Source organism: Tympanuchus pallidicinctus, unplaced genomic scaffold (assembly GCF_026119805.1).
Source record: "Tympanuchus pallidicinctus isolate F22 unplaced genomic scaffold, pur_lepc_1.0 scaffold23, whole genome shotgun sequence".
In the NCBI taxonomy this organism is placed as follows: Eukaryota; Metazoa; Chordata; class Aves; order Galliformes; family Phasianidae; genus Tympanuchus; species Tympanuchus pallidicinctus.
This window is the reverse complement of record NW_026294740.1, coordinates 8,974,797-8,999,562: the sequence shown is the minus strand read 5'-3', so window position 1 is coordinate 8,999,562 and position 24,766 is coordinate 8,974,797. Positions and strand designations below refer to the sequence as shown.

Sequence of the window (24,766 nt, the reverse complement as noted above, 5' to 3'; positions counted from 1 at the left end):
GGAGGTGAGCGAACCTATTTCTGGCAAATGCTTTATTCTTCACTGTTAGAGTCCATTGCATGAATCTCTTTGTGGATGGTACCACAGCAGCCGTCCTTGTTTTGCCATTCCTGAGTTGGCTGTGAAGCTGTGCCAAGAAAAGTTCTTCTAGTGACTTCCTGTTCTGGTGTGCAAACACAAACCCTTTGGGGTGCTGTAGTGAAAGCTCTGAACAGAGCGAAGAGCCAAGCAGCAGAGGATGTGATGGCTCCAAAAGAGAGCCCCAGGTGTTGGGTGACAAAGAGGAGCAGGGCCATGCAGGAATTAATTGGTACTGCTTGAGCAACCGCTTGGGGGTCATGGCACACGTAGGTGGATGTGCTAAGTAGGTCAGCATAGCTGTGAGATGGGTCGGACCAGAGTATCGCGTTGGTTTTCCTTGGAGGAATTCATTCTCAGGAGGATGAGAGGCTTTGTGCAAACATCTTGGCAGAAATACCAGCAGAGCTCTGTGCTCACAGGGCTGTGCCTGCAGGTCTGTAACTTCTGTCCCTGCCTTGTCAGAGCTCAGTGGGACATTGAATCAGAGTATCACAGAATCACGGAATCACAGAATGGCCCAGGTTGGAAGGGACTTGAAGGATCATGAATCTCCAACCCCCTGCCACATGCAGGGCCACCAACCTCCCCATTTAATACCAGCCCAGGCTGCCCAGGGCCCCATTCAACCTGGCCTTGAGCTCCTCTAGGGATGCACACGGCATCCACAGCCTCTCTGGGCAGCTGTTCCAGCACCTCACCACTCTCATAGTGAAGAACTTCCCCCTGACATCCAACCTCAGTCTTCCCTCCCTCAACTTCAAACCGTTTCCCCTCATCCTGCTGTTATCTCCCCTTTCCAAGAGCTGACTCCTCTCCTGTTTGCAGGCTCCCTTTAGGTACTGCAGGCTGCAATGAGGTCACCCTGCAGCCTTCTTTTCTCCAGGTTGAACAAGCCCAGCTCCCTTGCCCTGTCTTTGTAGGGAGGTGCTCCAGCCCCCTGATCATCTTTGTGGCTCCTCTGGACCCTGTCCAACAGCTCCGTCTGTGTTGTACTGGGGGCTCCAGACCTGGACGCAGCACTGCAGACGGGTCTCACAAGAGCAGAGCAGAGGGGGACGATCACCTCCCTGTCCCTGCTGGCCACCCCTCTGCTGATGGAGCCCAGGATCCCGTTTGCTTTCCGAGCTTCAAGAGCAGAGTAGGCAAACTCACAGCAAAGCCGGTGGTGCTGCACAGGGAGCAAATCGCACCGACCGCTCCCTGCGGGACGTCTAACGGCTCGTTTGTGTCTCCCTGTGTTCACTGAGCAGGACGACAAGTACTGGGCGAGGCGCAGAAAGAACAACATGGCTGCCAAGCGGTCGCGGGACGCGCGCCGGCTGAAGGAGAACCAGATCGCCATCCGGGCCTCCTTCCTGGAGAAGGAGAACTCGGCGCTCCGGCAGGAGGTGGCCGACCTGAGGAAAGAGCTGGGCAAGTGCAAGAACGTGCTGGCCAAGTACGAGGCGCGGCACGGCCCCCTGTAAGGGCGCGGGGAGGGGAGGGGAGGGGAGCGGGGTATTTTTTCTTTTTTCTTTTTTTTTTTTTGTGTTTTGTTTTTGTTTCGGTTGCGGGTTGGCATTTGAATAGATGGACAATGTGTTTCCTGTTTGATAGCACCACGCCCAAACCAACCTTTCTGTCTTCAGCACTTTACCAGAAGCAGAAACAAAACTGACTTCACGTTATTTTCTTTTCGTTTGCGTGTGCGGCGCATCTGTGTGCACGTGTGTTCACACCTCCAGGTGTGTGCATGTGTGCATGCGTGTGTGTGTGTGTGTGTGTGTGTGTGTGTGCACGCATCTCAGCACTTCCCATTTTTACAAAGCCCTCTTCGAAGGGTGCCACATTTTTACCTGGACTGTTGAGAACCGCCATAGTAAGCTTTTTATTACGTTGTTTTTTTTTTCTCAGTGCTGCTTCGGATTAGGGTTTGTATGTTCTTGTAACCGGTTCCATCCTCCTGACTCACTTGGAAAGATCCCAGTATAAATTATATTAAATAAAAAAAAAAAAAAAAAAGGAAAAAAAAAAAGAAAAAAGAAAAAAAAAGTAGGGCTCAGTTTTTGGAGAGTAACAAGCTGTCGTTTAAGTACGTCTAATCAGAAAAGTTAACATGCTAATAAAGTGCACAAATAATAATTTAGTACTACACTGCAGAAATATTAATTTATAGATTGCTTTTGTTGTATTTTAAGTTCTGGTGATAATTGTCTTCAGATTTAAAGTGCTGTTAGACTGAGTTAGCTCTACTCATTATAGACCCCATAATGGCTTCTCTGTAGCTATTAAGGTTCCTTTTATTTCCACGGACCCCAGGTAGGTAGGAGTACTATTGATAGCCCACAGAGTGTGTACTTTGCACTGTCTGTACCTGAAGCAATAATCCTATTGTACGCTAGCGCATGCTGCCTGGATGTTCCTAGTGGACGTAGGATGGTTTCCCTTCCCAACAGGAGTTTTAATGTCTTTAACAAAAAAGAAAAAAGACACGTTCATGTGAGCATGCTAATTGTATCCCTGCTATAGGGAGCGCATGTACAAGAAGCAGGATAATTACCTGAAATGACAAAGTTAATAGCATCAACTCAGATCCGGCATTGGAATCAGAGGGGCTTTTCTGTTTTCAGTTAGTTACGCATTTCTTCGAGCTCCATTTTGTGATTAAAAATTAAATAACCTGAATTCAGTTGTTTTTTTCCCATGTTGTGTAATATATTTTCTGTGGATTATATCTTGCTGTTATAAAAATCACTTTGATTCAGTTAGAAGAAGTCACTGGTTTGCAAAGCCCATTTCTCCTAGTGGTTGTTGTTTTGAGTGTGACATGAACTGATGGTTCTGAATTCTGTTGTTTTAAACTCTCTCTTTGCTTTTGAACACTTATGTTCGAATCTAAAGTGGACTTCTGAGAAATGAATGTAAGAGACACTGGTGTATCTCAGAGGGGGATGGTGTTGTCATATACTGTGGTTAATCCAATCAATCTTAAGTGTTTACTATAGACCAAAAGAACAGATATTATAAAATGTATAAAGTTTATACAGAATAATTATAGTATGTTTGTTTTGTACAGTATTTTTCAAGTACAAATACTGACAGTGTATTTTGAAAGACATATATTATATATAACAAAGAGAAAAAGCTATTCCATGTTTAAAATATATAGCAAAGATATATATTCTCCATTATTGTACAGAAAGGAAATGCTTAGGAGGTTGTTGGTTGGTTTCAGTTTTTGTTTTGTGAACCTCTCGTGTTTTAAGCCTACCACTGGCACACTGGCATGTTCTGTGCTTTAAATTAAGTTGTTATGGAAGTAGTGTGGCTTTCCAGGCTCTTCGGTGTTACTGAAGAAGAGAGACTTGCTTATTTTCCATTGGAAACACGTGACAGATCTGTTTCATAGGGACAAAGCACAATATGGATTTTAGGCAACTATTGATTGGACAGTGCAATTTCTAAAGGCAAAAAACAGCATGCAAACCCCAAAATCACTCACTTCTAATCTGCTGCTGCTGCTCGAATCTGTTTCCAGGTGACCTTTTTTCTGATGAATAGCTCAGTTCATGTGTACGGCTGTACGTAGTGCACATGGTCATTCACATGTGAGTAAAATACGGTGCTACATGTCCTGCTCACTGTTTCCTGAGTGTTTTTGGCATTGTTTTCAAATAAAAAGGTCGTTCATTCCATTAAACAATGATTCAGGAGATGGCTACAAAGGACCCTGCATTTTGTCCAGCATTACAGACATCCGTGCACACTGACGTTTTCCCAGTACTTGGTCTCAGACCCAGCATGTCCCTCCGCGCAGTACTCGCCCGTGGACCTTGAACTCAGTGAGCTCAACTTTCTTCCATGTGCTGCAGCAAAGCTTGGAGTGCAGTCAGTTCTTTTCTAGAGCTCAGTGTAAGGCACTGAATGCACAAATGGAGAAGCAGGAGGCAGCGGCCAGCACAGCTGAGCCTTCATCATCTGCTCTGTGCTCTGGGAAGCAGAAGTTTGCTTTCCCTTTGGCGCTGCGTGGCGGTGGCGGAGCTCCCCAAGCAGCCACTGCCACGGATGCATCTTTAGCAGCTGCGCAGCAATTGGCAGCAGTTTGTCATCAGCATCACTGTGAGCATTCTTGGAGTGGTGCCTGAAAAGCAGAAATGGTGGAAATGAAATCAGCTGATGTGGAAATGGTGAGAGCCATTGGTACGCTGCGTTGTGACCACAGAGTGCTCCTTAAAGGAGCCCGAGGGCTTTGGGTGCTCCCTGTACGACACCCTCTCAGAGCTCAGGACTCGTGGCCAAAAACCTGGCAGTGACAACAGGTTTTCCAACCAGGCTGCTTCCCCAGCGTGGCATAAACCAAGAGGAAATTCAGCTCATGTTCAGCTCCGCGGCTCAGTTCAGCTGGAGTCACCACAGCTCTGATGGCTGTGAAGGAGCTTGCAGGCATAAGAAACTCTCATTTTATAAAAATAGAAATATATGTATTTGCAGAATAAATACCAGCATGTCTAAATAATTCACTGACCTCTACTAAAAACGTAAGCATCAGTAAAATGCTTAATTTCTATTTCTTTACCTCCGGATCTTAGAAGCGAATTCTTTCTTTCTGAGAAGGAATATCCTCAACACAAATGGAATCTGAGACGTATTTGTGAACATGAGCACCTTGGGGAGCTGCTTTGGAAGGTGCGTGGCAGAGGGCAGGGGAGTCCTTTTCTTTCTTTCCAATGGTGCTTTGGGGTCACTGGATCTGACACCATGGCAGCACTGTCTGACTTGAACTCACAGAAGCAAAGTGCCCCGGGCAGCACTGGGGCTCCGTGTGTGCTGTGCTGCCTGCAGCACCAAAGGCTCCTGGCCAAGGATCATCTTGCCTCTGTGGGTTTGTAATAACCCCAATTATTGCTTAAAAGCTATTTTTGCATGTGACTTACAATAGGGATGTGCAGTTTTATTTTTATTGAGGTTTTTTTTTTTCTATGTCAAGAAGGAAATATATGTATGTATTAAAACAAGTGATCAACCATTGTATTTCTGGCAACACCACAAGACAGCATCTGTTTAAACACAAGTTTAATAAGATCAAATTAACTGTACAACAAGAAATGGATTGCATCCTGTATGCTGTTCAGCCCAAATCTTATTTTATTTTTGTCTGTTATTCTCAATGTTTAATAAACTTTTAAATTTGTCTTCTCTCAGCCACGTGCTTCTCTCTGTCGGTGCTGGGAGGGCTCTGCTCCCGCTGTTCCCGCACACGCTGCTCTCCAGCAGAGGATTACTGATGTATTATAGACACACAGCACAGGTGATGGGGCCAAATAGAATGTATCCATGTTTTATGCATCCGTATTTTCCAGCCCATCTAAATACACACGCATATAAGCGTATGTATACCCGAAGCATGCACGCTGTGCACACACGTGCACACATGTACACACACACACACGTACACACACACAGACATGTACACACACACACACATGTACACACACACACACGTACACACACACACACACGTACACACACACACACACATGTACACACACACACACGTACACACACACACATGTACACACATGTACACACACACACATGTACACACACGTACACACACACACACATGTACACACACACACACGTACACACACATGTACACACACACACACGTACACACACACACATGTACACACACACACACACACACGTACACACACACACATGTACACACACACACACACACACACACACACACACACGTACACACACACACACACACGTACGCACTACGGATAAGCGCTGACGCAGCGCGGTGCTTCCCGCGGCGCTACCGCCCCCTGGCGGCCAACAGAGGCGCAGCCGCTCTCGCACCAAAGACAGAGAGACGGCCGCTAGGGGGCGCTGCCGCCGGCGGTTCCTCGGGGAAAGCGCTGCGCTGCTCAGCTCGATGCGGAGCGGCGCTGCCGCAAGGAGTCTGGCCGTGGAAAAGCTTTGCGGTGGTGTTTGAAACAAAGAAGCAGCGCACACTGACACGTCCGAGTGTGACTTAGGGCTTTTGCTGCGTGTTTACATTTCATTCCTCCCTGTGATCGTAAAGAAAACGAGGCCGCGCTTGAGAGAAACGGGAGGGAGCAGAACGCGGAGCTGCGGATCATCGGCAGCCACCGAGAGCACAGCCAGAGCTGCCACCATCTGTGCGTGCCCAGCGGGGCTGGCGATGTCCCAGTAGGGACGGCGATGTCCCAGCGGAGCTGGCCGCATCCCTCATGCCGGATCCCTCCGACACAAGGGGTCACACACGAGCCGTGCTCCACTCCTGAGCTCTGGGTTCAACAGCAAATGCATCCCCAGCAGCTTTGCCATGAGGGAAATGGATGAGTAACCGACCCCAGCTGTTACACGCGCAGCCCATCCTAAGGGAATCTTCACTTCTTTTCCAGGGGGAGCTGCTAGGATTGATGTTTTGTTCCTGGCTGGAATAGTGTTGCACAGCTCGGTGAGGGGGGAGCCTCCCAAAACTGCAGCCCAAGAAGTGTGTGGGCAGAGGATACCCTTTGTTTTCCTTCTGCTTGCTCGTTTTTATCACGCACAGTTTGTTTTGGGGTACTTGAACTGTTGCAAAGTTCCTGAAGGCAGCACAGGTGATGTGACACAATGTGTTGATGTGGAGCACCTGCAGCAACAGGCAGAGCTGGGGGGCAAGGAGGAGAAGGAAGAGGAGGAGGAAGAGGAGGAGGAGGAGGACTGCAGCAGGACTGCAAGAGGCAGCGTGCGAGGTATAGAAAATGTGATGTGAAAAAAGATGAAGGAATTGAGTTTAAGTCTAGGGGAGAATAAAGAAAGGGGAGGAGTGACTGTCTGCACGCGTGAAACCTTGCTCTAAGGGCTCTTCTCTGAGCACGCTGCAGACAGGACAGGGAGTAACGGGCTTAAATTATAGCAAAGATGATGAATACAGCTTAAATAGCAGAAAAAAACAAGTTTAGGAAGGCAGAGGGTGAAATACAGAAATAAACTGCCTGGGAGGATTGTGAAATCCCTGTTGTTAGAGGCTGTTTGGAACAGGTTGGACAAGCCCATCAGGAGTGACAGGCAGAGTTCATCCTGCCTGCAGGCAGAGGATGGGATAAAAATATCTGAGTCCCTTCAAGCTTTATTTTCAGTGATGTAGCAGAAGGCTGATTAAGCTGCTCAGCAGCACCATCAGCTTCAAGACAAAGGGCATTTTTGTTCAGTCAAACATTCACGGGTGCAGGCATGCATTTAATAAAAAATCTGTATTCCCTTCCTAAACTCATCTTTAGCTTCCTGGGTGCATGCTTTTTAATTTCAGAGGATGGCTGAGCCCCCCGAGCAATAACATTCAGTCCTTTCCTGTGTTGTGGCTGCTTGAAGCCCAATGTACCACAGATTCTCTAAGTTCACTGGGCAATGTGGGTTGGGTTTCATCACTGGTGTTAATCACCGGTGAAGTCGCTCACTAATTACCAGTGCTCTCCCTCCAAGCAGCCATGGGCTGGGCTGGGCATCCTGTCAGGGATGAGGCTCAGTTGGTGGCTGGCAGAGCCAAGGGAGCTGCGTGCTGTGCCCATCACTGCCTGCACACCAAACCTCTGCATCACACCTGGGCTGAACAGGACACAGAGAGCAAGAAGAGTTCTGCACAGCTGAGGCCACTAATTCAGCAGGTCCCTGCTAATGGCTTTTCACATACATGAAAACGTGAGGGAGATTTTTCAAAGGCACCTAAAGGATTTGGGAGCACAAAGCCACTGCCAGCATGGCTCATGCTGCTAAGCAACAAAGGTGTCTGCACATATCCTTCTGAGAGCACACAGCCTCGTTAGAGGCAATGATGTAACTTCTGTTATAAAACTGGTGTTGGCTGCACTGCCAGCTTTTTGCAAGAGGGTTCTGGATCCCCAACTCCTCAGTAATAACCAGCACCCTGGTTGTACAGACGTGGCTGCTGCCTGTGCTGCACGCCATATAGGCTCACCTGCTGTGACACAAACCATCACTCAGCTCAGCACCAAAACACCATTTTGCTGCATCATACTACGAAAATCAGAATTCAGAAAATTCCTACTTTTGGGTTGTGTGGTGGAAATGCTGAGTCACAGCTTGAAGCAGTGATGGAGCACCTGGTGGGAAGGCAGGGCCAACCGAGGGGAGCTCAGGTGCATGCAATGAACCTGGCTGACTGGAAGGGATGGAGCCAGGATCCTCCCCTTCCCAGCCCTCATTTAAGGGTTGGTATGGAAGCGAGAGCATCTCATCTGGAGATCCTTGTGTACCTGGGGCCTCCTGAAGGTAGGCAGCTTTTTTCCTTTATTTCTGCACACACAGCTTCTGTGTTTGAGCATATGTTCACTTGCTGCAGCTTAGGACTTTGTTATTCTGCTGTCATTGCTGTGCTTTCTATCACATTACAGCGTTATGGGCTGCTTTGCATGGAGGTAGTGAGACCAGCATACTGCATTAGTCCAGAGTATGCACAGCATGGATGTTTTAAGGAGCTTCACTTGATCTTGGTGCTGAATTTTTGATGTGTGGCTGACGCTGAGTAACCTGGGAGCATTTGGCCCTGGGCGTGGAGCTGCTGCTGCACCACAGGCACTGCAATTGGGCTGCACCCGTCCTAATGAATTAAAAGCATCCAAATGCTTGCAAGTAGCCACGAGTGAACATTACAGGTATTTCATGTGCATTCCCTTTTCAGACCATGACAGCACTCAGTGAATTCAGTCAGAGACATTCTGAAAAGGGAAAGCAAACTTTTCTTCTAGTAAGAAAAGAATGACAGCAAACAGCCTCTGGCTGCTAAGAACAACTGTCCATGCCACGAAGCAATCAACTTGCTTAACTTCCCAGGAAATGCACGGAGCAGGCAGCATCTGGCTGCTCTTCCTGGTCATTCTTCTGCTATTTTTAATCTTATGACACCTATTGAAAGCAAAAGCAATTAACAGGCAGAGGCTAACATCCTGCATGCCCTTAAAAAATAGCAAAGCATGGAGAAAGGACTCAGTCAAGCACATGGTGTGAACGTGACAGCCTTGGCCTCCCAAGAAATCGTGTGGCTAAATAAAGAATTGTGTAGGTGACTCAGAGGAAGGGTCCTGGGTGCAATTTAAGCAAAAGGTTTAAGAGAAAAGCCTCTCCGGGGAGCTTAGCACCTTCTGCTCCAGTTGTTCATTATTCTCCTGCCCCATGTATCTCAGTAAGGAGCGGCACAGGAATGCTATTACACCTGTGTGATTTACAAATCAAGTATCAGCACTGTAGTTCTGTTCCTAGCCGTGAGAGTTGTGCAGGAAGGCAGGAACACAGCAGGAATGCACAGCAGTCAGGCGCTGCTCCCCACTGATGTGCTGCAGTGGGGGCTTCTCTGGAAAGACCCACAGACACCAACGCTTCTCCCACTGCTACGTTTCGATGCAGTGTCCTTGTTGCACATCCTAAACCCTGGAGGCACGGAAGTAGAGGAGCAAATGCTGTTAAGACATTTTTAAAGACATTTGCTTCCAGAAGAAACTGCTCTGTTACTGCAGGAAGTGTTAGTAGAAAGAGCACCATTGCTACCTCTGGGAGCCCAGGGGAGGGGTGGGGACTGGGACACAGAGGCTGATTGACACAACGCTGGTTTGTAGGCAACTGTATTTTCAGTTCAGCTTGTCTGTGATTTATCCTTATAGGTGTAGCACTGCATAAGAGGAAGGTTACGTTTCAGGGTAGCTTACTTGAACAAAGCCCTTGTGACTGAGAAAGTTAATCTAGAACGGCAAAGCTGAAGTAGTAAGGTCCCAACATGGATCAAAACGTGAAAATGAAGTCTTTTGCTGCCCTGACATCAAATGGGATCCTCTGGATTGTAATCCTACTGTTCTCAGTTCTAAGAGCTGAGTGAGAAAAACCTCTGTGAAGGGGACAGTACATTGCAGCCCTGATCTCCTGTGCAAGGACTGGCAACAGCCTCAGCCCCTGCTGAGCCTGCACAAATGGTGGGGGCAAGAAATACAAGAATACAAGGGTTTCCAAATTGCACAAAATATTTATTGTTAGTTTAGTACATTCAATATCATATCGACTAGATTACAGTAATTCAAAATATTTTTGGCGAATTGAAATCTTTAAAAACCATTTCAAACACTCCAAAAAGCAATGCCATGAAAAATTAAATCAAACGTATTCAAGCCATGGTTTCGCTTTAGACTACAGGAAACCTTTACGTGTGTTTTAGTGGTTTTAACAGTACTGCGTTTAAACAAAAGGTTTGAAATCACCAAGTGGAAAAATCCTAAAGTAGACACAATGTTAAAAAAACTGAGGCATCCCAATGTGTGAGCACTACAGATTACCTGCCCCGCTGCCCTGCTTGTAGCCATGGGGCAGCTGCTCAGCCTGCTAACACTGCACAGCTCTTCAGTGCCTTGAAGCTGAAGTTTGTCCCTCTTCTAAATTCTGTTTACAGAAGAATCTACCTTAAAATGTGCAACCCCCCCCCCCGGCAAATCTAGCTGCAGTATTAAGTGGTACCTTGAAAAACGCCCCTGCCTTGCTGCTCATCAGTGGCAGATAGATAGGCAATGTTCAGAACGAAATCTGAAAAAGGCAACACGTTTTGGTTTTGTTTTCAAATACTGACATGAAAAACTGAGTAAATTAGAAAAAGGATCAAGTCAATCTTAATATAAGACATTCATTGTATAGTGGGACAGAGAACAATTATCAGATAAACAGTATTACAATGACTCTTCTACATCTGGCCATTTAATGCACGTTCTACAGTCATGACTTTCTACCACATTTTATTTTCCTGTACAGAAGGACAGAAATACAAGTAAATACCAGTTTTATTCTGTGTTTTAAGTCCCAGAATGACAAGTGACACTGCATCAAGTTCTTTCACCTTTCCTTCCTAGAAGGCTGTGCTGAGGAGAGCCAACAGCCATGGACTCCCCCTGCTTGGCCATTGCTGTCTGCTGCTCTGACCTGCATTTCCTCACACATCAGCCACAGCCGCAGGGAAAGCTGCTGGGAACTGCCTTTGTCAGCCAGTTTAGAATCCCTTTGAAAAACTGGAGCCTTAATATTCCAGCACCAATGTCCATGCTCTGGGGAAATTACCAACTTTGTTTTGCAGGGAGGCAAATTAGTCGACTGCTCTCATTAACGCTGCTGCTCTCTGATAAGCTGGCTTCCTCACACTGCTGCCCTATTTATTGCACAGCACCGAGGCAGACTGGCAATCCTGAAGAACTACTTAATGCCAATTTCTTCCAACACGCTTCATTTCCATCACAGATAAAGCCAAATTAAGGTGCTGTTTAAGTGGTATTATAGATAAGCACAACAATAGCACATTAAAACTCAGCAGAAGAGCATTTATGCGTTAGTTTGTAACAGTGGTTATAATTACACCTATGCTCCAACCCTTGGAAGAGGTACCATGTTTGCCTGTCAGTACAGTATGTGGAATGTAACCATTTCTTGCAAGGTTTTGCAATATGAGTAACTGCATAGATGAAGCTGCTTGTTTCCAGCTCAATAAATGTACTTCTAAAGTTTACAAAAGCCCCCAGAATTTTCTATAAAAGTCACATCATATCAAGATGATAGGTGGTAAAAGGAGATCGTTCACCTGTGTTTGTGTTCAACAAATGCTAGTGGAAAGGTGACAGAAACCGATTTCAAATCAAGAGCTCTGTTCTCGCTATTGCACTGACTTCATTGGAATCGTTCATTTAGAAAAATTCACGTTGTTAAAAAATCACAAAGGTAAACTAGAATACAAAATTTCTTTGTAAACATCAGGTAGCCAGTTCTGCTCACATGGAATGGACTCTGAGTACTGCAGCACAGCTCCTCCGTCAGGTACAGCGTCGCCATCTGAAGGGCAACTCCAGGACACGCGCACAGCAGCTCACAGCAGTCGCCTTCACAGAACTACCACAGTCAGTGCAGTTTCTCTGGGCATTTCCCCCCGTTCCTGAAGTCAGTAACACTGCCACAAGGCCCCGTGCAGCTCTGCCCCCCGCCGCGCGCGGATCACAAGTGACGAACGTCGGCAGGACTCCTGTAGAGGTACTTCCAGATGGCGTAGTAATGGACCGCGGCCGCCGTGGCCACGAAGACGTGCCAGATGGCGTGGGCAAAAGGAATGACGCCGTCGCTCTTGAAGAACACCACGCCCAGGCAGTAGATCGCACCTCCCCACGCCACCTCCGCCAGTCCTTCCGTGTTGCTCTGCCAATGAAGGACGCGTTAGGGATGGAAAGGAGGCAAGGAACGTTTTCGACACAACACGGCTGTCCTCATCCAGTCTGGAGCCCCAGCTGCTCTTATCTGAACTCTACAGCCCGGATTCAGCGAAGAGAGGCAGCGCTTCGCTGAATGGAAGCTGTAAATCCATGACACAGTTGGCTGTTTGGTTCTCCTGCAGAGAACATTTATCATTATGGTAGACTAAAATTCAGATTTTCTCAGAAGCAGCAGAGCTGCACCAGAACTCAGACTAGTCCTAAAAGGGAAGCCTGTGTTTGTAACGTCAATATTCGCGTTCCTTACCATGGACGTCACTACCAGAGCAGGAGAAAATCCCATGGCCAAATAGAAGAAGAGTTCAACGATCTTATACCTAAAAATGGAACAGAAGTGAATCATTTCAGGTGATGTACAGGAATATGACCCTTTATTTCAGCACTAAAGGAAATGTATTCAATCTCACGTTAGCATGAGGCCATTAAACTTTTCAAAAAGCTTTCTGCCCATTTTATTCTAAAAATAAAGCCAACATTTATCTCTGCATGCAGAGATCCACTACATACTGCCTAGACGCATTCATTCCCGCTAAATGCTAGTGAGAATAAAACATTCTGTAAACTCATATCCTTGTTTGAGAAGAAACTCAGTAGCTCTTCATCAAAACAAAGAACAGTTGGTCTTGTCCACTGAAAATAGAAGCAATGAAATCAGGCTCCAGAAACCAATGAAGGCACATTTCAGCAGGAATTCCTCCTCCTCCTCCGCCCAGTGTTACGTTGCAGTACAACCTGTACAGCACTTCATCCTTCTTACCTCACCCCTTCTCACTCCTGCTCTCTTGCAACAAAGCTAAGACTTCAATCTGGATACCTGCCTCCCCCCCTTTAAGAGAAGACAGTAAAATAGCCTGAAGACACAGAGCATCTTTGAACAAGATGCAACTTTGCATTGTTCTCATCACTTATCTCTGCCCTCTTGAAGGTCTTTCTTCAACGTGTGAAAGGCCAGACCCAACGCTCAGAAAGCAGAACAAAAGCCTCAGTTAAATGCAAATAAGAATTCTTACTTTTCATGGTAGAGAAATACATAAACAGTGCCCCCAGCAGCCATCAGCCAGATAAACCAACGCATGTGAGATGCTAGAGGTCCAAGCTCACGAAGATTTAACCTGGAAGCACAAAGATTTCAACAGACAGGTTTAGTGAATGAATGGAGCACTCTAACACAAGAACACTGGGGCTTAATATAAATAAATATCCAGAACTACAGCTTAGACATGATGGGGAAAAGACTGTGGGCACGCATAAAGAGGCAAAAGCGTATTTCTGTTGATGTGAGGAAAGCACCAAGAGGGACAAACAACTCTGCTTTTTTTCTAATTAGTTTCTGTTGAGCAAATCCCACAACATCACGACGTGTGTTTTTACAATGCAGAACATGGTCAGATGCAGCTATGGAAACTCCTACAGCAACTGGAAAGTTGCAAGGATAAAAGTGTTTACATGGAGTGCTTCAGAGTCAGAGGTTTCTTCCCCCCAGACTCCTTACCACGGTGCATACGATGCTGCAATGAAGACGTAGATCATCATCCTGTCACACATGTGAAAGCAGTGCTCCATTGTCCTGGTGAGGGAGAGAGCAAGTCAGCAGGGAGATCAGAGTATCACTGGTTTTTCCTGACACGTCTTAGAATTCAGGGGAAATACATTTAAAATCATTTGGAGCACCGTCCACTTTGCTTCAACCTCACAAGGCCATAAGCCAGACACACAGGAGATGAGCACTCTTTTATTTCTCTCCCTTTCCCTACCTCACCATAGGTTCTACTCACAAGGAAGCAGAAAGCTGTCACATCAGACCTGCTTAATCCAGAAATGGTTATCCAGTGATTGTGAGTTAAACCCAATTCGTGACCCAGAACTACATAGGTGTCATTAAAAAAAAAACCATCACATTTTAGTTTTGCTGTTGCTGCCTTTCTTCCAAGGCTGCTAGTCATGTATCCCATTTTCATTCTCTTAGCAAGCTCTGCATTACTCCAGGTACATGAAATAACATAGTCCCAAATAGTGTTCTTCTGAGGTGGGATTACATCCACCACACACATAGATTTTGTTCTTCCCACTCAACTACTAGATTAAGAGCCACAAGGGCTTCATAAATCAACATCAAAACACAGCAGACATACATCTGTTTGTACGTGAGCTTGGTTCATGTTTCTTTCAACAGAATCAAGGGTTTGTTTGTTGCTCTTTTTTATGATTATGTGATTAAGTACAAGATACCACTCTGACCTTAGGCTGTAAAATTCCCAGTTTTTGGCCACAGTGTTAAAACCTCACAGAACCTGAGAGTCAAACATCTGTACAAGAGCTACAGACATACCTCAAGTGACTCTTTTTCCAAGAAACGATGTGAAACACTGTGGAGACAATGAAGAGTGCACAGAGCCCCATGCCATAGATCCATGCTGTTATTTTTTCCCATCGATCGTCGGAAAGTCGGTGGAGAAGGGCACTGCCCACAATTGCAGGAACAATGAGGAACTAAAACAAAAACCAAAAAAAGGCCATTAACTCTACTCACAGCAAGTGCAGCTACCACCCACTGAACTGCAACAGCAGGGCAGAATGCTGCAGCACACCACAGAGGAACACGCACGCACATCTGACGGCAGCCTCCCAGCTGCAAGGAGTTTTCCATTTAGTTGTACATCAGCACACAGGGGTCGAGATCTGACAGCATCTCAGACAATGAAGCAATACCTGCTTGTGACAAATGCACTCTTACATGGGATTAGAATATGCTACTTGCTCCTCTCAGAATGACCAACTTTCTTATTCACATTTTGCTGCTTATTCCTGAAAAAGTTTTGATCTTACCCTAAGCTGTGCTCCAAAGCACCTCTTGTGCATAAAGGCTGAGCACAGGACAGACCAAAAGAAACTAAAATAGCAAATGAGTAAAAAAAATGAATATTTTAACATATGCAGGTAAATAGGTGGCAATGGAATTAACAAAGGCTTTGCAGAACTTGGGCTTTAGATACCAAATAAATCAGCTACAGACTGAGAGCCATAGAATGGCTTGGATGGGAAGGAACCTTTAAGATCATCCAGTCCCAACCCCCTGCTACAGGCAGGGACATCTCCCACCAGACCAGGTTGCTCACAGTCCCATCAGCCTGGCCTTGAACGCTTCCAGGGATGCTTCCATTCACAACTCCACTGGACAACCCGTTCCAGCGTCTCACCACCCCACAGTAAATAATTTCTTCCTATTATCTGGTCTAAATTTACCCTCTTCCGGTTTGAAGACTGTTTCCCTTCTCCTGTTGCTACACACCCCACAAAAAGTCCCTCCCAGCTTTCTTGTAGGCCCCTCCAGGCACTGGAATGCTGCTGTAAGGTCCCCCAGAGCCTTCTCTTCTCCAGGCTGAAGAGCCCCATCTCCCTCAGCCTGTCCTCATAAGGGAGGTGCTCCAGCCCTCTGATTATCTTTGTGGCTCTCCTCTGGACCTGCTCCCATACCTTCCTTGGCACAGTACTCAAGTGGGGACTTCTTTTGTGAAGATGCTTAATGCACAAACATGAAATTATGTTGCAGTGTATCCCAACCTGTTTTTCTTGCCACATCTTTGCTCAAGCAGCTTTAACTGTTTCTCCAGCACAGTGTGGAAATGCATTTAAAACTCCACTTCTTTTCCAGGTCAACTTCTACCCTTTGTCTCATTCAGAAAGAAAACACCAAGAGCCAAAGAGGATTTAAAGGAAGGAACCTGCTGACTCAGACATTTCTACCTGTCTCCTTTTACTATGAAGGAAAATCTTTGGCAGCCCTCCTGTTAAAAATTCTGCATCAGTTCCTTTTCAGACAGTTCACAGGTTAAATTCTTCATTGCTTAGCAGGCTAAACAAAGTCAGGAAGCAGCAATGTTTAAACAAATATGGCAATTCTGCTTTGCATTACAGGTTTGTTAGTTTAGAGTGCAAAGTTCTGGTCTAGCCAGTACTGTCTGTCCTTCATCTACCTGCAGACAAAAAATGGAGACTCTCACCACAGCTACAGCTCAGAAGATGAAAAGTGTACTGAACCAATCTGTACAGCAGACAGTTAATCCAGAAAAAAAAGAGCTAAAAAAGACAAAACGTTACTTTTTCCTATGGATTTTGAAGTATACTGACTTCATTAACATTTTATTCTCTTCTTTTTTGCAAAGATTTACATTTAAGCTGAAAGCTACGCAGTCATACAATTGAGAAGTGTGGCATTCTTGCATCTGCAGCATTTGGACCAGAGGTGAAAATACTTTGAGTTTTGCAATCAGTCTGTGGAAGCTGACCTCATGCACTCTAAGGCCAAAAATAGTCTTCCAGCCTGGCTTCTCATTTGTCACAACCCATCAATTTCCATATACACATCCTGGACTGCTCTCCAATTTTAAAAAGGTTAAAGCATTTCACTCCTCAGGAGATTAGTTGCCCCTGTTTTCCACATATGGCATACGATTTAAAGTGTGGCTAAAGCCCTTAAGAACAGCAGGGAACTGATTAGATGTGACAGTTATTTCATTTCATATTTGCAGGAGGCACTTAGATTAAAAACAAAATCTGTTCCAGTCAACTGGACCAAAGTTCTTCAGTTCTCGCGTCGTCGATGGACTTCATTACATCTAACATCTGTCTCAAGATTGTTTCTAATTACAAGACTGTAATTAGAAAACTCTCCAATGCAAGGATGGTATTTTAATCCTAAGGCAGAAGCAATCGGTCCTTTAAAGAGGGAGAGATTTAACAGAAGAAGTCAAAGCATCAGGACTAACAGAACTCGCACCGTTGTGCTGCGTCACTGCAGGGGATGCCATGGCACGTCTCAGCTGCCAACGTTCCCACTAACAAAATTAGCCACAATCAGCACAAGCTGTACTTCTTTCGTCATGAAGTGCAATTCCTCCAAATCAGCATCACAGCAAACTCCATGCTAACTGCCATCTGTTTGGGGTGCTGAGAAAAATGGTGCTTTGGCCAGCATTTTGTCTTTGTTCTTTTCTTATATCTGTAGACGATCTTTCCCATGGAATGGCTTTAAAAAAAAAAACCTTAAAATTACTTTTATATGTAATATTCATACCAAAATTAAGTTATTTTCTTTGCATACGAGGCCACGTAGGTCACAGTCAGAGACACGCTCAAGCCACTGTGGCAAAGCACGGTATTACTGCTGCTCTCTCACTTGCCTTTCATTGAGAGGGAAACGTTAATAGCATAAAGATGACCCCAACATTCTTAGGGATGGAAGCAGACAGAAAGAGCAGTAAGCAGTCAAAACAATTAGGAAAAAAGAAATAATCACGTGATGCTTAGAAGCAACTTGAGAAATCGTGCCCATTTCAGTCTTCCTGCTCCAGAAGCGTAGCCCTAAACCAAGCACAACATCCCTCTACTCATGGATTTTCTCCTCCCAGACAAGGAGACAAGCATCATGGAATGAAAAGCCTTCTGGCACCTTGGATTTTTCACTGTGCAGAGAACAGAGAAACTGCTATTAACTATCAAACACAGCCAAGGCATTTTCATCACGAGAGCACTTTGACATTTTGAAGCCCCCTCCTTCCATGCACCAATGGCCTGGACAACACTCCAAGCCTCATTTTTGAGATACTTATACTTTTTTTCTCCCCCCAGCACACACTGCAGAAATTGAGCCTAACTTATTTTAAGAACAGCTCCTCCTTTTAAGGCAATGGAAAAGTTTTGAGCAACATAAAGAAATCTGTGCTTAAGCTCAAAGGTCTGAATACAACAGTGTCTTTTATCTAATAAACCTTATACTAGAGTATCCTAGAAAGTTTCAGCATGAATGGGCAACCCAGCAACCCCTCCCCAATGCTTCAACTTTGCTTACCTTACATCTCAAATGCTTATTGCTTGCTTCTCTCACACACCGCTTCCTTCCTGTTCTTCTAAACACAGGGCTGTCTTTTCTGTCTCTACATTCAACTGCTTAGCTGCCCTTCCTGTCTCCTAGTGACTAAAGACAGGTCAATGCTTTGTTTAAACTTAAAAAATATTCCAGACATTTTAAATAGCTTTTCTAGTAGGAAATGTGAAGCTGCCTTATCACGCTACACAAAGTTAGCTTCGTTACTGGATCCCAAAGCTGTACACAGGACCCTGTATTCCCATTTACTAATTGATGTTTTCCAAGCAGCTGCCTAAACGACTACCACGTGTTGAAGTAGAAAATCAGAAGTGATACATACCTGAGGAGAACAGCCATTAAACACAAGTTGATTACTTTCTGAATTAAGAGTAAAATTTTGAAAGACCTACAGAGAACCATTACTAAACACAGGTACAGATATATCGGTGTCTAATTAAAAACCATTGTAGGCTAGCAGCAATTGCTCAACTACTTGACCTTCTGACATTTAGCAAAACAATCTGTAACAGATCTGAAAAATAAAGCATGCCCCCTTGCTCTTTCCATATAACGCACTGTGCTTTCCCATAGATTCGATTCCTATTTCAAGGCTTTACATTTAAAAGCTGTTTACTGCATACAATTTCATTTACAGAGCAACAATCCCCTTATTATACTCCGTTTTCTCTAAAGTGGATGTTAGCATATCCCCAAGTTACAAACAGTTTGTGGCATGCTGTAGCATACAGCCTGGCTGTTCAGAAAATAATTAGACAAATTCACCACAAACAGCAGCAAACCACAAAATACTGATAGGACATCTTGGCTGCAACCTGCTGCTGTCAGGCAGGAATATCACATGTCTGTATTTCAGCTAGATGAAGCCTAGAATTGCTGAGGAATACAGCAACTTCTGCCAGGTATCTTCAAATCCAACTTCTTGGTCAGGATTTGTACAAGGATTAGGAGCTAAACCACATATTTGTGCTCGCTAACAGAATGTTGCTACATTTCTCTAGGCAAATAAGCACATATTTACATAATGCTGCACATGAGACAAGCTTCAGTTAGCTCTTCTACATGTAAACCAAAGTAATTCTGTTCTTACCAGCAACAGTGACTGCTGGCAAACAGCTAGACGGCTGGTGATCCCATTTACTGGGCTGTTATGGCTGAAGCTGGTGTAACAAAACCAGACAGACTGCAAAAATGCACCCACTTGGGCTAAGGTAAGTATTTATCCATACAGCACAAATGTACTGAAACCCAGGTGAGAAAGGAAAAAGGAAACGCACTTACAGCATGTGTGTAGCAGTTAGCAGCATGCTCGTAGCAAGTGGGTTTGTAGCGGCTGTTGGCTGGAGCTGGGTGGTTCATGAACCTGTGGAGTAATTAAGGAGCATTTTTAATAAACCGCCTTTGGAATGTCTGTCATGGAGGATGTCTCCAACCCAGCAACACGGCACATATCGGTACAGACACGTTTAAGGTAACTGTTCTTAAAATTCCACGTTTGCCCAAATACGCTCCCTCCCCAGAAATACAGGGTAAAACGTTTCTGTGACTGCGCAGGGGATGGCAACACACAGTCGAGACTGCTCTCATTTCATAGAAAACAATACAGAAGTCATATCTCCCTCTTCAATCGTTTGGTCAAAAGAAGAATTAAGGATTTATTTCCTATACTATGAAAGTATTCCCTTTCATAATAAAGACTTGGATTTTTCTTGAATTGTGGCCTTCATCGTCACTGCCAAGTGTCACTCATTTTGAACAGTATTCTCGGCTCTACAGCAATATTGCAGTTCTGCAGCACCTCAGAATAAACCAACTTGAACCTCTTCTCTATTCCTATAGCAGCAACGGAGCTGCACACAGCACCCCAGCACAGACTGCTGCCACGTGCAAGAGATGCTCTCACTTGTAAGTTCTCATACTGCATTCCAGAGTACTGCAGACTACTGTGAAACTGAGCACTGACAGTCAGACAGGTATCCAGCAGGGCAGGACCAGCTCTACAGACACCCCTGTGTGCTCAGAACTGAGAGCAGCTCTGTTGGCAATTTTTATACACACGGCTTGTGAGGGGAACCACAACCAAACCCCCACAGCACAGTGCTACTCTGTGCCTCAAAGGGTCACAGGGGGGCTGTGGGAGCCTTGCAGGAGGCCAGAGGCCAAAACCCCCCAAAACACAAAGGAATAAGCTTATCCTCAGCATTAGCTTGATTATTTCTGTTGTTCAACATTTCTGTGTATTACCATCTGAAAAAGCTATTAATAATTGAAGGCAGGCTGCTAATGGGACCTCCTGTTATCCATTAGAGGGCTTTTTAGAATTTTTTTTCCTCTTCATTTATATTCATTGAGGAGAAAAGGTGATGGATCCTTTTCACAGCAGGGCCTGGTATAAGGGAAGGTTTTAGGATGGTGAACAAACGTTTTTGAAAAGTCTCTTATTAGGATCTGGTATTCATGCAAATTAAGACAGCGCTATTAGCAGCAGAAGAGGACAAAGGCATTAACAAAGCTATCTGTTCCCTATCATCTACACAAAGGGCCTTTTTCACCCTTGTTTGTGCCCTGGCAAGAAATATTCTTTTATCTATGTGGTAAATTCATCCTGACAAAACAAACACCAGATTTCAGAATTACAAGTAATTCCAAACATTTTCCTTAAATAAAACAGAAACAATCAGTCTTGACCATCTCATATAAAACAATAATGTTACTGTTGTGACTATTGAACAGAAATCTCTACTAGACTCCCACAACCACTGAAACGTTCTTTTCTTCCATTCTGGATCCATCTGCTGATGGAATTACCCTTTGATGGATGAAGCAAAGAAGGCAGCAGAAAAAACAACCAGCAAATACTGATCTAGTCTCAAAGATCTAATTTTGTTTTTTGTCTTGTCAGGAAGCACACTTCCTTTACTCAGCTCAAAAGGGCTCACACTTCCTTCTAGCAGCTGCAAACCACGTTGTCTCTTGTTATATCATTTTTCCTTGTGCTCTCCAGCAGCAGGAAGGGCCAGTCAGACCTCCTAAGCCACACATAGCAGCACACCCCCAGAAACGGCAGCAAGGCGGGCAGAACTCAACGCAGACAGCAGCAGCACGCATTCAGTGGGCGAATAAATTTAGATAGCAAAGCGATCTGCTGCGCTGCCGCGGCTCTATGCTTTCGAGAGGAAAAAACACCACTAGCGGGTCAAGACAGGTCGGCGCTGCGTTTCAACGAGAAAGAAAAAGCTTGACAGTCAGGCTGATGATTATTCTTTTTAAAGCAAAGCGGCAGGTATCTCCTCTTTGTGAATCCGGCCCATTCAGCTCCAAGCACAGGCACTCCCCGTAGCCGCTGCCTACCCGCGCCTGGTACCTGCCCACACCATCCCCTCCACGGCTCAACAACCGAGCCGCAGACGTAACTCGCATCAACGCAGAAACAGATGCTTCTCCGGAAGCGTCAATGCAATCACACCCGCGTAAGGCTAAGAATCCGCTGCAATCAGCTCAGCTCTAAGAGCCGCGGCCGGCTGTGAAGGCGGCGCATCCCGGCCGCGCAGCGCAGCACAAAGGCGCGGACACGCGGCTCCGCCAGCCTCGCGCGGTCCGAGCATGCTCTCGCCTCCCTCTCCCCCCCGTTCCCTTTCAGCTTTATTTCCCTTTTAACGCTCACACCTCGGCTTCCCAAGCGAGCCGGGATGGGCGAGCAGCGCAGCCCCGCAGCGGAGCGTTTACCTGCGGGGAGAAACCCGGCGGACAGCGGCTCTTCGCTCCGAAACGAAGGCAGCTCCGCATCCCGAGGCGGGGAAGCCGAGAGCCACAGGTCGGGGCACCGCGGCACACGGGCGGATGCGTGACCCTTCACCCACCGAGAGGGGAAAACGCACCGCCGCCAAAGCAACCGCCGCCCGGCCGGGCCACGCCGATGGACGGAGCCGCGCTGCCCCGGGACGGACACCGTAACGCGGGGACGGAAGGAAGAGAAGGGGAACGGGGGATCCCTCACCTCCGGAACCGCTCCTGGAGCCGCCGCATGGGTCCGGGCCGCCCGCCCCGGCCGGGCGCTGGGCGGGGGGTCGGGACGGGAGGCTGCGGGCGGCTCCGGAGGCGGCGAGGGCCGGAGTCCGGGCCCTCATTGGCGTGCGGGCCGCCGCGGCGCGGAGCGACGGCCAAAGCCGTCCGTCGGAGAGGAGCGAGAGCCGGGCGGCCCGCCGGCCGCTTTAACCGCTCTCCGAGCTCCCCGCAGCCCGCCCGGCCCGCGCCTCGGCCCGCCCCCGGCGCCCGGCCCGCCCCCAGCGCCGAGCCCGGCTGAGGCGGGACCGTGGCGGGGGGACATGGCGGCCCGTGCCGGGGCGGAGCCGTGCAGAGCCGCGCCTGAGGCGCTGCGCGGTTTGCGATTCACCCGAAGAAGCCGGAGGCTGAGGGATCGCGATGCGAACGGGCCGATCTGTTGAAGTGCGGAAGCGCGAAGGGCCCTGCAGCGAGGGAAGCGGGAGCTGCCGCTCCGCCGGGGCTGCCGTGGTTGCAGCGCTGCCGATAACCGGCTGCTCAGTTCCAACCCCCGGCTGCACGCCACTGAGGATCCGTATCTGCTCACAGTTGTCCGAGCAAGGGTTATGTTGTGTAAATAAAGAAACCCAGAAACGGTGTTGAGAACGTCTCCATAAGTTCCATTGCCTATACCACTGTGGGACAAAGCGGGGCGTCAGTGAGGAGAATATGAAGTTCTGTTAGAGATTGTGTTGTAATTTAAGATCTTGTTTACAATGGCATTCAAACAGCTCCAGCCCTCAACAACAGCAACAGTGCAGGCACAGCAAAGCAAACCACCATTAGGCAAATGAACCATCCAGCACCGCACTGTTCGTAGGATGGAGGCAGATGGGACCTGCTGGAGTGTTACACCCAGCTGAGCTGCCACCTCTGCCTGCCAGGAGGAATTAGCACCGTCACTTGGCTGGCGGTCAAACTAAACCCAATCTCCCCCGGCTGTGGGTCCCTTTTACTAAATCTTCCTCCACATCCTGAGCGAGCAAGCAGTGCAGTTGTAACAGCTTTGTAAACTGCCCCCACGAGGCAAAGAGCTTGTTAATAAGGAATTTGACTTGTTTTCTCATTGAGCAAAAGGAATTTAGTTCTTATCAGTGTGTGAGATATTTTTACAGGATGAATAAGACAATCCCTATTTGATACCTAATAGAAGGAGTTTGCATAGCAAATCTGTTCTAATGGCAGCTCTTGACAGTCTCAGAAGTGAAGTCAATGACTACAGAAGCTGTGTGGTTTGCCCTTATTATTTCTAGGTCAGATTTTACCCATACAGAAGCTCCTGCAGAGCCTTTTCAGAACTATCTACTGTCTAGGGACAGAGGAGTTCATTCTCCTGGATGTTTAAGCCAGCGCTTTTATGAGCATTAAATTGACAGCATGTGTCATTACTGAATCAGAACTTGGGCAGCTTTCATAGGATTATGCAAATCGGGACACAAACGTGGGGTCTGAAGCCACAAAAGTTGCAGTTTTCATTCTATTACAAGAATGTTGCACAAATCTATCAAGCCAACAGATGAGACTTGCTGGAAGTTTGCTTTTAGCCAGCCAAGGTGAAATTTTAAGAGCCACATGAGATGTCAGTGGTGAATTGGATTCTGTCAGGAAGTTTCACTAAACATCTCACACAAGAGCTGAGTTTCTTCCAGCCATTTAGCGCAGATAATTTGTTTATATATCAGCCTGCATAACACATAGTCTCTTGATTTGTTGAACAGATAACAGACAAGCATAAATCTGTGCTACCAAATGGACCTACCAGCGATATTGCTAAGTAATGTTCCCAGGTACGTACTTACTTTTCGGAGCTGCTGGTGGTGACGGGCTCTGTTGGAGCAGCAGGGAGGCACACTGTGGCTTGAGAAGTTCTGAGTCGATGTAACACAGCAAGGCCAGCAGCGCGGGGCATTAAGGAGGCATGGGAAACGAGTCTGACAGGTGAAACTCCTTGAAACTCCTCTCCACTCCCAGCCTACGCACTTCTGGCAAGGGAAGAGAAAAATATCTTTTGCTTTGTTCTTACTTTGTAACAAATCTGAGAATCTGGACTTCCTCTCTTGGGAGTCTTTGTGCTAATGGAGGAAGGTGGTGGCTTCCCTGAGGTTTGATTTAGAAGCTTTAAAGATAAAGCTCCTTCACTTTCTCAAGTTTAGAGAATAAACTCTGAAAGAATGGGGGTTGTCACTGACTGCTTCATACATGGTCATAGTAGAAATGCACAAAGACCTTCTTGGCTGGTAAAACCTAATTTACTGACATAATTCTGGAAGAAAATCCTATTCTTCAAGTTTCTAGTACAAAAATTGGTTTTGCAGTAACACAACCTGTAGGACCAGGACAACAACAGGTCCCAAGTGAGCCCAAGGCAAACCTCGGTGTGCTGCCCTTGGCCTGTGCTCAGGCACACCCCCATAGTGCTGCAAAGCAACTCTCATTCCCCAGGGGGACTTGGCATGTG

The 24,766-nt window shown here is 46.5% G+C and overlaps 2 protein-coding genes across 4 annotated transcripts in view; one reads left to right on the top strand and one right to left on the bottom strand.

Moving 5' to 3' along the window:
* Nucleotides 1-5,261, top strand: part of HLF (HLF transcription factor, PAR bZIP family member) — a 33,794-nt gene extending 28,533 nt beyond the window's left edge. The window contains exon 4 of the mRNA XM_052687944.1: nucleotides 1,332-5,261. Within this exon, the coding sequence (XP_052543904.1) occupies nucleotides 1,332-1,547 (216 nt within the window). The 3' untranslated portion in view covers nucleotides 1,548-5,261. The remainder of the gene's footprint in view (nucleotides 1-1,331) is intronic.
* A 4,833-nt stretch (nucleotides 5,262-10,094) lies between these two features.
* Nucleotides 10,095-24,283, bottom strand: MMD (monocyte to macrophage differentiation associated). Of its 3 annotated transcripts, none has more exons than XM_052687947.1 (7): nucleotides 24,108-24,275; nucleotides 19,549-19,630; nucleotides 14,713-14,873; nucleotides 13,876-13,950; nucleotides 13,394-13,495; nucleotides 12,631-12,700; nucleotides 10,095-12,309 (listed from the first exon to the last, which is right to left on the bottom strand). In XM_052687947.1, the coding sequence occupies exons 1-7, from the start codon at nucleotides 24,215-24,217 to the stop codon at nucleotides 12,112-12,114; spliced, it is 798 nt and encodes a 265-aa protein (XP_052543907.1). In that variant the 5' UTR covers nucleotides 24,218-24,275; the 3' UTR covers nucleotides 10,095-12,111. The 3 variants fall into 3 exon arrangements, with proteins under 3 accessions (XP_052543907.1, XP_052543908.1, XP_052543909.1); XM_052687948.1 differs by lacking the exon at nucleotides 24,108-24,275 and adding an exon at nucleotides 22,265-22,503; XM_052687949.1 differs by lacking the exon at nucleotides 10,095-12,309 and adding an exon at nucleotides 12,316-12,499 and having other exon boundaries at nucleotides 24,108-24,283.
* Between the last annotated feature and the right edge of the window lie 483 nt (nucleotides 24,284-24,766).

Coding starts and splice junctions, on each gene's coding strand:
- MMD (XM_052687947.1), bottom strand. CDS start 24,217: ATGCCCCGCGCTGCTGGCCTTGCTGTGTTACATCGACTCAGAACTTCT. Junction 19,631..24,107: donor ACCACCAGCAGCTCCGAAAA/GTAAGTACGTAC, acceptor ATTACTCCACAG/GTTCATGAACCACCCAGCTC. Junction 12,310..12,630: donor CTCTGGTAGTGACGTCCATG/GTAAGGAACGCG, acceptor CTTCATTGGCAG/AGCAACACGGAAGGACTGGC.